General features: G+C 36.3%; 1 protein-coding gene across 4 annotated transcripts; it reads right to left on the bottom strand.

Moving 5' to 3' along the window:
• Positions 1-2,727: 2,727 nt before the first annotated feature.
• On the bottom strand, positions 2,728-14,568 carry LOC109012689. Of its 4 annotated transcripts, XM_035688118.1 has the most exons (5): positions 14,287-14,568; positions 12,960-13,118; positions 7,762-7,805; positions 6,712-6,821; positions 2,728-3,591 (listed from the first exon to the last, which is right to left on the bottom strand). In XM_035688118.1, the coding sequence occupies exons 4-5, from the start codon at positions 6,806-6,808 to the stop codon at positions 3,371-3,373; spliced, it is 318 nt and encodes a 105-aa protein (XP_035544011.1). In that variant the 5' UTR covers positions 6,809-6,821; positions 7,762-7,805; positions 12,960-13,118; positions 14,287-14,568; the 3' UTR covers positions 2,728-3,370. The 4 variants fall into 4 exon arrangements, with proteins under 4 accessions (XP_035544011.1, XP_035544012.1, XP_035544010.1 ...); XM_035688119.1 differs by lacking the exon at positions 7,762-7,805 and having other exon boundaries at positions 14,240-14,568; XM_035688117.1 differs by lacking the exon at positions 7,762-7,805.
• Between the last annotated feature and the right edge of the window lie 702 nt (positions 14,569-15,270).

The raw sequence follows: 15,270 nt of genomic DNA, 5'->3' as shown, positions 1-15,270 counted from the left end.
CTTAGACAAGCTGCAGATGACGGTTCTTTACAAGGTATTCGTGTATGTAATAGAGCCCCCCGTCTCAATCACTTATTTTTTGTTGACGATAGCATCATTTTTTGTCATGCAACACTCTCTGCAAATGCAAAGGTTCAGCACATCTTAACTATTTATGAGGAAGCTTCAGATCAGCAAGTTAATAGGGCAAAACCATAATTGATGTTCAGTAGAAATACCAGACTTGAAGCCATAAATCAGATCAAGGCACTAAGGCATGTACAATCTCTCATGATAAATATCTTAGGTTATCTTCATTTGTGGGTCGTTCTAAGCATGCTAGTTTTTGTGAAATGAAGGAGAAAATCTGAAAAAAGTTACAAGGATGGAAGAAGAAGCTTCTTTCACAAGCTGGTCGAGAAGTCCTTGTTAAAGCTGTGGTAAAAGCTATTCCTAACTATACTATGAGTTGATTTAAACTTCCAAAGGGTTTCTGTAAGGAATTGGAAGAAATGTATGCATGATTTTGGTGGGAACAACATGGTAATGAAAGAAAAATTCATTGGGTCAAGTGGAGTCGTTTATGTCAGTCCAAGATCCAGGGTGGTATGGGCTTTCGCGATTTGGAAGCTTTCAATTGGGCTTCGTTGGCAAAACATGGCGGTTAATTCACAATCAGAATTCTCTATTTTATCAAGTTTTTAAAGCTAAATATTTTCCTTATTCTAATTTTTTAAACTCCAATTTAGGTTGTACACCTTCATTTGCATGACGAAGTATATTTGAATCAAAACGAGTTGGAAAAGCAGGATGCTTATAGCGGATGGGAAGGGGTAACCATGTTAGGATATGGGATGAATACTGGCTACCAAATTCTCTTGGTAGGATAGTTCTCACTCCATATAATACTTTACCATCTGATGCTAAAGTTGATGCATTACTGGATGTTTCATTGGGTTGCTAGAATGCTGAGTTGGTAAGAGATGTTTTTCTTCCTGGTGATGCTGTTGAAATTTTAGAGGTTTCTTTAAATGTACATAGAAGTGAAGGTAAACTAGTTTGGGGTTGTACTAGAAATTGGATGTTTACTGTCAAAGGTGCATACCAAGTGGCTTTGAAAATCATTTCTATAGTGGACCAAGGACCTTGTTCTTGTATACAATTTCATGACATGTTTTGGAAAAATATTTGGACTCTCTGAAACTTCCTACTAAGCTTAAAAATTTCACTTGGCGTGCTTGTGGAAATAGTTTACCAACCAAACAAAATTTAGTGTCTAGACACATTCTTGGTAATGTAGTGTGTGATTTCTATCAGATGGCAGTAGAGAATGCTCTGCATGCTTTGTGCAGTTGTTTTATTATATCTGGGTCGTGGAGGACTTCTCTTGAAGATAATAGTGTCGATTTACAGAAGCATTGCAATTTTGATTTGTTGGTTTGGGAAGTGATGCAACTTGCTGATTAGTCTTTCCTTGAAAGGCTCCTAACTATAGCATATGTGGAAGTATCGAAACTTAAGGTTGTTTAATGAATCTACTGTTGAACCTTATGATCTTGTTGTTAGCAGTCTTGCTTATGTGGATAGTTTCCACAAGTTAAATCTTATCATGTGGTTCGTAAACAACTCCTAGTGTTATTTTGGTAAATGTAAGCTTAACTTTGATGGCTCTATTTTCATTCTTCACAAAAATCTGGTGTGGGTGCTATACTAAGGAATGAAAAATATGATATGCTTATGGCAATGTGTCGTAGAGAGGAGGGAATTTATGGGGTTGAAGACATTGAAGCTTTAGTAGAGCATTGTGTGGCATCCAAATGACAATATCCATGGGCATTTCAGACTTGATTCTTGAAAGTGATTCAAAGATTATTGTAGAGGCCTTATGTTCTGAGGAAGTCTTTCTCATCTTATAGTCTTTTGGTGAAGGAGATCAGAACCTTGTTATCTTCTTTTTATCCCTTTGACATTGTTCATGTTAAACGGCATGGCAATGAGGCTGCACATCTTTTGGCGCGTCATGCACACATGGTGTTTGATACTGTACACGGTGACAGGATCCTCCAGATTTTCTTATTAGCCGCTTAATTCAACACTCTCCAATGTTTAACTTTTATCATTTTGCTTGTAAAGTTTGTTTGTACTGGTAATTGCATGAGATTCTATAACTGAATGACATGTTTGTTTTTTAAAAATAAAAACAAAAAATCTAACATATTACATAAAATTACATAAAATTATAAATGTACTCTTATAAAATTCCTTTGTAACTATAATACTTCTAGATTAATATTAGATTTTCATATCATTCTCATCACCCCGCATTTTTTTCTAGATAATATTAGATTTTCATATCATTCTTATCACACTGCATTTTGTGGCATTTTAATTTTTACATCAAGCATTAAATTAATTTTTTTAAAAAAAAATAAATTCAAAAACTGAGATATTATCATATTGGTGTGCTGAATTTGTAAAAAAATAAGGCTTTTAAATAAATTTCCTCATCATATTAACAAAATGCGATAAAATGAGTTAAATTTAGGGCTCGTTTGGATACAGAAACCATATCATCCTATCATTATAATTTTTTCAAATTTTCACACAAAATATAATAAACAATTCAATTTTTTTAAATCCCAAAACAATAATAATATTAAAAAATAATATTCTAACAATATTTTATTCAACTCATCTCATCTCACTATCCAATCGAGCCCTAAGTTTTCACCAATCTGGTCGGAATGATAGCATAATTGTCTGGCTGGTTGTGTCCACTCCCCGCTTATGCAACGGGTGTCACAAGCCAGACTTTTCCTACACATTTTTCTTTCCCTTGTAAATTGCCCCACGACACTTGAGACACGCAGGGGCCAAGACACAAGTGAACACAACCAAATTACAGAGAGTCCTCAATCTTTAATACAAGCACAACAATAAAAAGGAAATGATCAAGGTCCTTACAACAAACTAATGAGGGTCCTCAATCAGCCACACAGACAGACACACTGCACAGCTTGGCTACACGCGCAATGCTCTTCACTGTACCCTCTATTTGAACAAAGATAAGCCCCCCATGTAGAAGAGGCTCTCGCTCATCCAAGGAAAGCTTCTGCCTGGTCAACCAGGCTGCTATCATGCAACTGCTCCTGAGGAATCATAAATTTAATGCAAGAAGAATTTGACTACAAATTCAGCCCACTAAAAATAAGCCGGATGTAACAAAACATAATAATCTTTTGACAAGTAAAAAGTGAACCAAAGATAAATAATAATCAAACACCAAGCTTGAGAATAACTTTATCATGTGAAATTTAGACAATTATCCAACCAGCAAGTTTTCTCCACATTTTTTTTCATTTTTGGTACACGAGAAAGGCTTAAGTTTAAACTACTGTTGCTTCTTTACTGGCTGGGAAGAATTATCGGCTTGACTTGTAGACTGACTGACACTAGCTTTCGCTTCAGCAAGAAATGCAGGATCTGGCTCATGTTTATCTGAAGGTTCCTTCATTGCCATATATACATAGAGGGCAATAACCACATTGACAGATATGACAGCAAGGAAGCCACTAACCAGCGTCAGAGAATGGGGAGACAACTGTGTTGAACCTGTTCAAGATGAGCAAGTACTAATTGAGGTCATCTGGCTATCGAAGAAACTCCACAAAGAACTTGCATAACCACCCCCCAACAAAAAATAAAAACTATTAGCATAGAATCTGATCAAGTTAAAGCAGAGTCCATAAAAAATAATCGCTGATGTAAAAGATATGTATGGAAGAACAGCTAGCGTTTGTTACCCAACATTCCAGCCATCAGTACTCTTAGTTGTCACAAGAACAGATATCGAGTTGCCAGAAACAGGCTCTTTATTGCGCTTAAAAGTGTCTCACATAAACGACTTGCATTGGCTGCTGTAAGGATCATAAGATATAGATATTACTTCAACTATTAATACATGGAAACGTGGAATACCTTTCAACCATGTATTAAATATAATATGTTACAATTGGAGCCCCTTGAAATTCTTAGTAAAGATTGAGAACTTCTCTTTCCCAAGCAATGTGGAATCTCGTTCACCACCTTCCTATGCTCAATCTAGGGTATTACAACTTCAACCAAGTCAGCCCCAATATATAGCTTCCAGCACCCATTTCTTGCAATTCGAACTTTATTGCTTCTAATCTTGTGGATACTTGTTGAAGCTTTTCTTCAAACTTTTTAGTATTGAGGTCCTATTATGAATTTCCCACATTGCCAAGGCTTTCAAGATAAGATTGATAATGTTTTCTTGTTAAATATGTTGGCATACAAACAGAGGCACAAGTGCACTTGCCAATTCTGTACATTCCTCAACTTTCATTAACTAGGACCCATAGGCTTCCTATGTAAGCATCTTTAAGGACGAGTGTTGGACTGTCTTATCGAATGCAAAGGAAACTAAAAAATCCCTGCCAGAAATAATTTTTTTTTATAAGTAATCGAGAAGTTTTATTCATAATAATAGGCATAACCAAGTACAAAGGATGTATACATGAGTAATACCTTTTTTTATAAGTAAAATAACATTATATTGATAGTAGTAAATAGGCATAGCCTAAGTGCACATAAGGTATACAAACAGCATACACCTAGTTACAAAATAAGGAGCTAGAAAGTGATACAAGAAATTCATTGAAGCAAGCTCCATTAAGTACACAAGAGGAGGCCCAAAGAAATAAAGTATGGATGAAGAAACTTCTTAGCTCATCTAGAGAATGCTCCTTATTTTCAAAACATCGACCATTTCTTTCAATCCATAAACACCACATGATCCATAGAGGAATCATCCTCCATACACCTGCAATATGTGAATTGGCCTTACATCTTTGCCGACATGCAAACAAGCCAACCACCCTCTTGAGCATTACCCAAGCAATGCCCGTTCTATTAAAGATTTCCACCCATAACATCCTTGCCACCTCACAACAAAGTAAAAGATGATCCACCAATTCCCCACTCTTCTTACACATATAACACCGATCCATTACGATGAGACCCCCGCTTTCTCGAATTATCCAACGTCAAAACTTTCCCAAGAGATGCTGCCCAGCCAAAGAAAGCAATCTTAGGTGGCACCTTACTTTTCCAAATACACTTCCAAGGGAACGAAGAATGATTTTTGACTTGACAAAACTTTGTTCAATGATCGTACAGTAAACTTTCTACTCTGTCTTCATCCAAAGCATCCTGTCCACCACATTATTACCAAAATTCAAGGAATACAATAAACTGGCAAAATCAGAAATAACTCCAATTTCCCAGTTGTGAGCAGCTCTACTGAAATAAACAGTCCACTTTGGGGAATCACTAGAACAATCCAACAACTCTTTTTTGATCAGTAAATAAGAAATTTTATTGATAATAGGCAACGCCAAGTACACGGGACAATACAAGAGCCACACCTAGGCATGACTGTCTAGAGATACAAGAAAATCATGTACATTTATGCCATTAAAGTCTATTACAATTGACCAATGGAATAAAGTGTGCAGAAAAAAGGTTTTAAGCTCGTCCATTGTCCGTTCACGATCCTCAAAGATCCAACCGTTCCTCTCCATCCATATGCACCACCATAGGCAGGTCGGTATCATCTTCCACATATTTGCAATTTGAGAGTTACCCCGGATGCCTTGCCAACTGACCAAAAAGTCAACAGCCCTTCTTGACATTACCCAAATGAGCCCCACTCTCGAAAAGATATCGTTCCACAAACTCATGGCTACATCACAATGGAATAATGGGTGATCTATAGACTCGCCACTTTTCTTACACATTAACACCAATCCAATACAATAAAGTGGTGTTTCCTTAAATTATCTAAGGTGAGAATCTTCCCTAACGAAGCTGTCCATACAAAAAAATAAGCTTTTAGGGGGGCCTTAGTCTTCCATATGTTCTTCAATGGAAAGCTTCTTGTAGAGTGTGTCATAAGAGACTTATAGTACAGCTGTACAGTAAATCTTCCCTTCTTGGATGGTGACCATATCATCTTATCCACTCCTCCAGACACTCTACAATCCAACAACTCAGACTCCAAAGCCTCCTGATTAAGAGCCAACTGAAAGAGAGTGGGGAGCATGGTCTTTAGAGCTGAATCACCACATCAAAAGTCGTGCCAAAAACTGACCCTAGATTCATCACCAATCATGAAACTAGTAAGACGAGCAAAATCCTCCCATCCATTTCTAACATTCTTCCACAAACCAGCACCATGCGCACTTCTCACTTCATTAGAACACCAACCCCCTTGCAAACTCCCATACTTCAACTCAATAATATTTTTCCATAGACTCTACTTCCTGATGGTACCTCCATAACCATTTTCCAAGGAGTGCCTTATTAAAAATCCGCATATTTCAAATTCCCAACCCTCCACTAGAAATCAGTGTAAATACCTTATTCCACTTGACCAAGTGGAACTTAGTTTCCTCTCCAATTCCTCCCCACAAGGAAGCTCGGAATGTTTAAAACCTAATTAGGATTTAAAACCGAAATAGGAAACTCATGGACAAGAAATAATAGGTAACTGTCATATTGAGTGCAAAGGGCAAAATATTAAACCAGTGAGCAGCTGGATCGAGAAAGAAATCTCTTCTAAGATGCAATACAAATTTTAAGACAACCTATTATATGACAGATAATAGAACTGAAATGTTTGGGCAGGATATCAACAAAAAGTAATCTTACCCGGAAGCAAATTATGGTTAAAACCATACAATATTGCGACAGGAGCAACCCACATAAACATGGACGCAATGAAAAACTTTCTTATCACTCCTGCCATTGTTACGTCCAACCTAGAAAGAAAGAAGTAACAAGCAATAATGTTACCACAGAATCTCTCTGAACAATGCATACCTATCAAAAATGTATTGCTAGGAGAAACAATTAATTCCATTTCGTCGATAAATTTTTGGGGTATTCCTTAGTTGAAGAACGAACAACTTTGTTTTCGAGTGCCCATCATTTTCTCTCAAAACCCAATCTTGACACAGCACAGTAATGGAAAAGTTTCTTGAAACTCACAAAATTGAAACTTAATAAGCATTTACTGATACAGTATAGTAAAAATCCCCTTCAGAATAAGTAGTAACAGTAACAGTAACAGTATCAAAACAATATTAGTAATGGTATCAATAAGCCATGTTTGCACCCCATGGCAAGGTTGTGAGGTTCAGCAGCCAACCAAACTAAAAAAGTAAGTGAATTTTCCCTATTAACTCAGAGTTTGGCATTGAACTTGCACAAAAAAAACCCCACACAGTGAAATCACTCTGTTTCCAGAGAAACATAGGTGTTGGTACCAACGCAGAAGCGGTAATAGGAACAACAACAGTACAGCAGCAGAAACAGTTATCTCATGCCTAAAGGTTTCAAAACATACATCTACAGTATTCAAATGCACAGTTATTACAATATCAGAAAACATCAGCACAGCAGGAGACTAGCGGCACAGTAGCATTAGATAACAGTGTCACATGTTTACCAAAATTGATACAATGGAATAGGTGGAAAATACCATCCGAGTGCAATGCAATGCAAAGCAAAAATCAGTTTTAGATTTTATGCAGTAAGAAACAGTACATGATCATGCTAAAACAGCTCGTCTACATCATTCAATGTCCAGACACCGAGAATAGGGCAAAAGAGGCAGTTTTCAGAGAAAAAACACATTCTTCTGAAAATTTGACTTCTGTTAATAATTTTAAAAAAGTCTAGCATAGATTCAATGCTTACCTAAACTTGCTAATGCAACCAAATTGCCTCACAACAGTGTTGAGCTGAATCAATTGAAACCGCAACAAGATTAGCACATTCTACTCAGTTAGAAAAATGGTGCAGTGTCTCTCTTAGGAATAACACAAATCATATCAAATAAATCAATGTCAGCACTTTGGTCCAAATAGACTAAATAGTACATTCACCAAAGGCCACAACAAAGACGTTCTTAAAAAAATATATAGGACCTGGATGTGATGAGACCCATTTATTCAATTCTATGTCCTCCAAGACCCAAGTAATTTCAATTAAGCCAAAAAATAACCTGATAGCCACTGTACAAACCCAAACATGACCAATGCCAAGTTCCAATCCTTCATTTACCCACAAGCATATCCTTATGACCCCAAATGTACTGCATAATAATTCAACTCAATTTTATTAATAATTAAATCTAAAAGACATGCTGAAACTTAGGGACCCAAACCTTCTCCTTTCATGAACATGCAGGTTAATATAACTGAGTAGAAAAAGTCAATCTTATCACCACAAAAACCTCACACTTTTATAACATCAAGCTGGCAAACAAAGAATATGCCGAATATACTCAAACTCCAACCTGAACTTAACATCTATAAGACCAATTAATATCTTCTGATAAAAGCCTGCACAATGCAGAATAATCCTCACAGCCCCAATTACTGCATTGTTCAACCAACATAGCAACCATCGGCATTCCCAAGTTAAACCAATCCAATGAATTATCAATTTTGATAAACTTCCTCATAAATATCATCCTTGTATTCTAATTTCAACTTAATCAAAAAATTATATCTCTGTTTTTTGCGACTAAATATCACCCACAGTTTGCTCAAACTCCTCTTTAACCGAAACATGCATTAAACTAAATAGACTCAAAAAAACCCAATTGTACTTCACTCAAAATTCACTTTACCAAACTCAACTCAGACTACACACCAGCTTCATTTTAGCATAGTGAACCTACTTATCAAAAAAAACAATTATCATAGCCAACCCACGAAGACAATTACCCAAACCATTCTTCACTGTCAGTTCAGAATATTGACACAAAATCTTCCATACTTTTCTGACCAAACCATACTTGCCAACTACCAAATCAAATAATCCTAGCAACTAGAAATAACCCATTCAAATTCAATTAGGAAGCAACTGTCGAAATCTACTCCTATTTGCATTACAAGAAAATCATTGAATACTGCCAAAACTTACCAATACCATAAAATGAAACTACAAAATCAATCTGGACGACTCTACAGATGCACTAATTCTCCCAAATTTCATTCTAACCCACGAAAAAACCAAAAAATTTAAAAATCTGAAATAGAATTAAATCAAAGAACATAGAATGGAAACACTCACCAAAGCTTGAATTGGCCGACGGAAACCCGAAAGAGAGTGGGTGCAGGAGACAATACTTTAGAGTTATATGGCAGAGAATGAGAAGTAGAAAGTTGGGGTGTGGTGGAGAGCTTCGAGATGGGGCAGAGTTCGGAGACTAGGTCATGGACCATGGTGGCCAAGCAGTGACAGTGCAGAGAGATGAAAACAGAGTGAGGTGGAGCTGAACAGAGAAAGGAAAAGAGAGGAGCGTGTTCGTGACTTTTAATTGGAGTCACTTCCGTCTGGATATGCTGTAAAGCCGAGTTTGACACCATCTAATTAGAAACTGCCATGTTGTCTTCCTTCAAAATAATAAAAAATTACGGCCACACACAATCATAACTTAGATCTCTCAGCATCAAACATTTTTTCCCCCTTGAATTTTTTTTTTTTTTTTTTAAAAGTAAGAAGAGATTTTATTCATCCACGTAATTAGGCAAGGCCCAGGTACACAAGAAATATACAAGAAATATGCCTAATTACAAGCTAAGCACTGCAAAAAGTAGCATAAAAGTCATTAAAACTAGTTCCATTCAATACAATAGATGATGCCCAAAGCAACAATGTATGAAAGAAAAAGTCCCTAAACCCTTTTGGAGAGCACTCCCTATCCTCAAAACAACGACCATTCCTCTCGTTTCATGTGCACCGCATTAAACATAGTGGCACCATCTTCCAAAGAGCCGCAATCTGACGATTGCCCCGAATTCCTCTCCAACATGACAATAAATCTATCACCCTCCTAGGCATTACCCATGCAATACCAAGCCTGGTGAATATTTCATCCCATAAAGCCTTAACTACTTCACAGTGAAGAAGGAGGAGATCCACTGATTCACTATTGTGTTTGCACATGAAGCACCAATCTATTATGTAGAGGCCACACTTTCTCAGCTTGTTAATAGTCAATATTTTCCCATGAGATGCCAGCCAACAGAAGAAAGCAACCTTGAGGGGAGCATTACTCCTCCAAATGCACTTCCATGGGAAGGCATTGGAAGAGTGGGTCGACAATACCTTGTAGTAGGATCTGACTGAGAAGTTCTTGTTCCCTGTAGGTGTCCAAAGCAATCTGTCCTCCCCTCCTGGCTGTAAATTCAGTGTGTATAACACGCTGTAAAATTCAGCAATGTCTCCCACCTCCCAATCCTATACAGCTCTAATAAATCTCATTGGACCATTGAGAGGAATCAGTAGAGATGTCCTCCCCCTTGATTTCTTAGCATCAAAACATATTACAATATGAAAAACTTAGATTTATACAAAAATGACGTGCCAAGAAAATGTTTGGATAACAAGAAAATTTGTGTTTAAAAAAGGAATTGAAGTTGTGAAACTAAGATTTTGGGTAACGTTAAGAATTTGGATTTCATATACGTACGTTGATTTTTTTTTATGGGTATTACATTTGGTTTTTTATGGGTATTCGAATATTTCCTTTGATTTTCTCAGTATCCAAACAAATGATAAGAAGAAAAACCTAGAGTTGATACCAAAAAAAGATAACTCAAAACCGAGAAATAAAGAGGAAAATAAAGAAGACCTATGATGTCAAGCCCCGTAACCAGGGGTGAACCCTTTAACTTAAAATCCACAATAATAAAAACATAAATACAAAAAGTCCTCCAAAATCAAATGTCTAAAAAATTATTCCAAGTAAATAAAGTAAACACTAGAGAAGTTTCTCTTAACTCATACAAATCCACTTATGCCACCTGGCACTTATCTCACCTTTCCACTTTTTAATCCTGTCACGTGCCATCTATTCCAACTGTCACAACTATCAAAGTCATATGAAAAAAAGAATTGTGGAGATAAGGGGTGAGTCCACCGACTCAATAAGCAACGAACCTATACTAGTGTGTAAACTTGAGTTAGTTACATAATGCAGAATAAACAGTTCTAAAAAATATGGCAGTGGTATTTTCAGAAACATTTCTTTGTCAATAATAATATATACTAATAATATATACAAAAGACCTTAGGCACAAACGTACTGAACAACATAAAAAAGGGAAACAAAAGCCATGTTTACCCCCGTGGCAGGGTTGTGCATTCTTCAAATAGCCAAGCAGAACATAAATCACTTTGTCACCAAAGTAATTGCACTCAAAACAGAGGCCACTATTATATCCCGTGGCAAGACCAGAAATAAGAAACCACTATTATATCTCGTGGCAAGGCCAAAAATTAGAGCAAAACAGAACCTTATGCCTCGGGGTTTTCAGATACAATCCAATAACTGAATAGTATATTGATCAGATAATATCATATAATCGAATAAAATATTTCGGACTTCATGTTCACCTTTTATGCAGTAGAGAAATAGAGTACAAAAATTGCCCATGTCCACACTAGTCATGATAAAATGTCACATTTTTATGTTCAGATACAAAGAATAGTGCAGAAAATGACCAACATTTTCATAACAAAATGTGTAAGGTTTTTCACAAAATCAACCTCAATCAGTTTTGGGCAAAGTCTAACATAGGAGCATTGTTTACCTAACTTTTGGAGAGTATTATCTAAGTCTTGAACTCGAACAGTAGTAGTATCACAACCTAATCCAGGAAAATATCACCAACACATTAATAACTCAAACAATACAAAACCAACCAAACTAACTAAAATCCTATAACCTGAACCATAGCTCAATAAGAGCTAAAATCCATGAGCCCAAAAACAGTCCATAAACAAATAGTCCAGCATGGTGCCTTGAGTTTATAATGACCCAAGCACAATGTCCGAAACACTATTCCACCAATAGATTAGCCCAACCTCCTTGGATTCACTTAAATCCCATTCCAACACACATCACGTTCACATTCGTACTCCCGACACATCAAAACAGAAACTCACATCTTCCAATATCAACCAAGCCATGAAATTACTCAAACCACAATTCCAACATCCAACATAGACAACCCAATCTTCCAGTAGGCACCAAACAAATTAGTCACGAAAACTAAGGGTAATCAAGGGTACCTTACTCAACTCATAGCGGTGGTCGGTCAATTCAAGAATGAGGTGACTTTGCCTAAGATGGTTCGTGGTAGTATGAAACACTTGGCGAAATGAGGCGGTGCGGGTACCTCCGGTGGCCTTCGGAGAGGCTTACCGGCGTGGACTTGTGGTAGAACGGTGAGGATACGACTGAGGCATGGACGGCGGACTACAGGTTGGAGCGGCAATGGAGATTTAGCAGTCGAGAGAAAGAGACGGCAGTCGAGAGAGAGAGAGAGAGGGGAGAGTGGGGAAGAAGAGACGTCGGGGGGGTGGCTGAAGAAAGAGCACCCATAAAACGCACCGTTTGTTTTTTTTGTTTTAAAGCCGGGCAGGTTGGGCTTAGGGACTTGAGTCTGGGCTCATAACGGGCCGAGTTATTACCTATGATGAGGACAAAAAATTAAAAAACCCAAACAAAGAAAAAAGTTTTAAGACATGACCGAGAATAAAGAGGACCAGACAAGGAAAAAGCGTTAACAAAATACTAAAATTAATCAATTAGCTAATAAATATATAAATATTTTCAACCCACTCTTGGAGTCCTTTATCTCACCTTACCACAATGACATATTTATAAACTTGAAAAGAACATGGGTGATATAAGCAAATTTAAACACATAAAAAGAACAAAGCTATGCGTCCCCAAAATAAAACCCAACGCTAATTCTCTCCCACATTTAGATCACCCAAAAATGGAGGAGAAGAAATTTACAATTGAAACCCAAAAATGGAGAAGAAATTTACAATTGAAACCCAATAATGGAGGAGAAGAAATTATATAATTTTACCCTGTTGCTGCTGGAGATAGTTTCTGGAGAAGCTCTGAGGAGCTGCGGGAAAGAGCTGTTGACGAGAATAAGCTGCTGATGAGGACGAACTGGCGACGACGTTGTTTATGGTGACAGACACTTGTCTTCAATGGAGTTTTTTACGGCAATAGGGAGGAGCTGGAGAGAAAAAATACAGAGGGAGGGAGAGAACTATCACAAGCCACAGGAAATAAACGAAGTAGTGTTTCAGGGAAAAAAAAATACATATGACTTTGTTACAGTGGGAAATGAATTTACTACAGCTAATATGTTGGATAACTTTCATTTATCTAATCCAATGTGCCCAAATTCTGGAGGGATTAACTAAATTAATAGAAATACCGGTCAATGCCAATGCTCTAAGGAGATCAAAAAATAAACTTAAGACAAGGAAGCTCGCTACTGCTAAGGCTAATGTCTTGGCCTAAATGCAAGTTTCAACCTTTTAGAACACTCTCATTGGCTTAGGCAAAGTTTGGCTAATATGCCACTTTTTTCCTTATACCTAATCACCCAAAACTTAGACTTCACATTGGATTTGTTATCTTACTCTCTATAATAAAAAAAATATTATTATTATTTTTAATTTTTATACATACTTTTTAATGCATTATTTAATTATTTTTAAAATACTTTTTTTTTTAATTTTCATAATTTCCAACAATCTCTATATCAAAATGCATAAAATCCATCAATCAACCTAAATTAACTTCAAAAGTTCATAAAAAGTTCATACATAAAAGTTCATACATTTCCATCTATCAAAATACTTCAAAAGTTCATTTTCATAAAATCCAACAATCTCTATATCAAAAGTTCATACATTTCCATCTATCAATGAATACATAATCTGTTAAACTGAATTTTTATCAAAAGTTCATACAAATGTATCTACATAAGTTCATACATTTGCATCTGTCAAACCTAATACATAATCTGTCAAAAGTTCTCCTAATTGATGAACCTAATGGATCACGGTGGCTTCTCCTATCAAAATCAAAATCAGCTACCATCTCTCTTACTATTTTTTCAAACAAAAAATTCAACAATAACTATGCTCAACAGTAAGAAATTAATCAAGAAATCTCCATCAAATCACAAATAAATAAATAAATAAATAACCATGCTCAACAGTAAGAAAATAATCAAGAAAATTTTTCCAAATCACAACAATAACCACGCTAATAAGAGAAATTTTACAAATCACAACGATAATAGCAAACAATGGTCCAAATTATGAGTTAGGAGAAGAGATAAACCACAGAAATTAACAACAGGCGCTGTCGTCGAGGGTTTTTGTGGTTACCGTCGAGGAGGAGATGCTTCACGGTGGCTTCACGTGTCGCTGGGAGGGGGCATGGTGAATGTCGATTAGTGAATGTTACGGGAGGGGGCTCAGTTGTCGTGGGCGTGGTGGGAGGGGGCTCAGTCGTGGGGGCTCGCTGGGAGTGATCGGAAGTGAGAGTGGAGAGGCTCAGTCGTGGTTCTCGAGCAATGGAGAGTGAGAGAGAGAGAGAGAGAGAGAGAGAGCTACGGGAGTGATGGGAGAAGGGAGAAAAGAGAACAGGAGGTTTCACTCGCGGGAGGGAGAAATAATTATTTTTAGAGTTTGTATATTATGTTTGAACAGGGAGATTAGATGATTTATAAATAATAATGAAATTATTAATTAAAATTAAATTAAATAATTTTATCTTATTTCTGTATCTAAACGGGCTCTAATACAGTATGCCACATATTTGTTGAGTTATTGTAGTTAAGATTTTTTATATCAATGCCTAATTCGATGTGGATGTTTTTTTTTATTTATTTACTTTTTTATAAGTAAAATGTGGAGGTTTTAAAATGTCTAGAATTTATATAGACTATAGTTAAATTTAATATTATATTAGTATGTATTAATTATTATAAAATAATGTACTTATACTATAATATAAATAAACTAATAGTTTAGTATATGTAAGCATCATATTATTACTAACATAGATACTCCGTAAAATTAAAAAAAGAGGACCAGACCGGACCTAAATCGGAAAAACTGGAAGTTTCGATTTTGATAGTGAATCTGTCTGGTATTAATTCTTAAATTTTCAAAACTGATGTATACTAGTTCGATTCTAAAAAATATACAAAACCGAACTAAACCAGACCAATTTCACTCCTAAAGCTCATTAGCAAAATTTTAGCTATCATTGGACTTTGCCCAAACCCATGAGAGTGTTTTAAAGGGAATGGGTCAGGTTTGGACTTTATAGAAAAATGTCATGGTAATTAAAGTTAAGAAAGATTT

This window comes from Juglans regia, chromosome 3, assembly GCF_001411555.2.
Source record: "Juglans regia cultivar Chandler chromosome 3, Walnut 2.0, whole genome shotgun sequence".
Classification (NCBI taxonomy): Eukaryota; Viridiplantae; Streptophyta; class Magnoliopsida; order Fagales; family Juglandaceae; genus Juglans; species Juglans regia.
The sequence above is the reverse complement of the archived record's forward strand: the minus strand, read 5'-3'. Positions and strand labels throughout refer to the sequence as shown.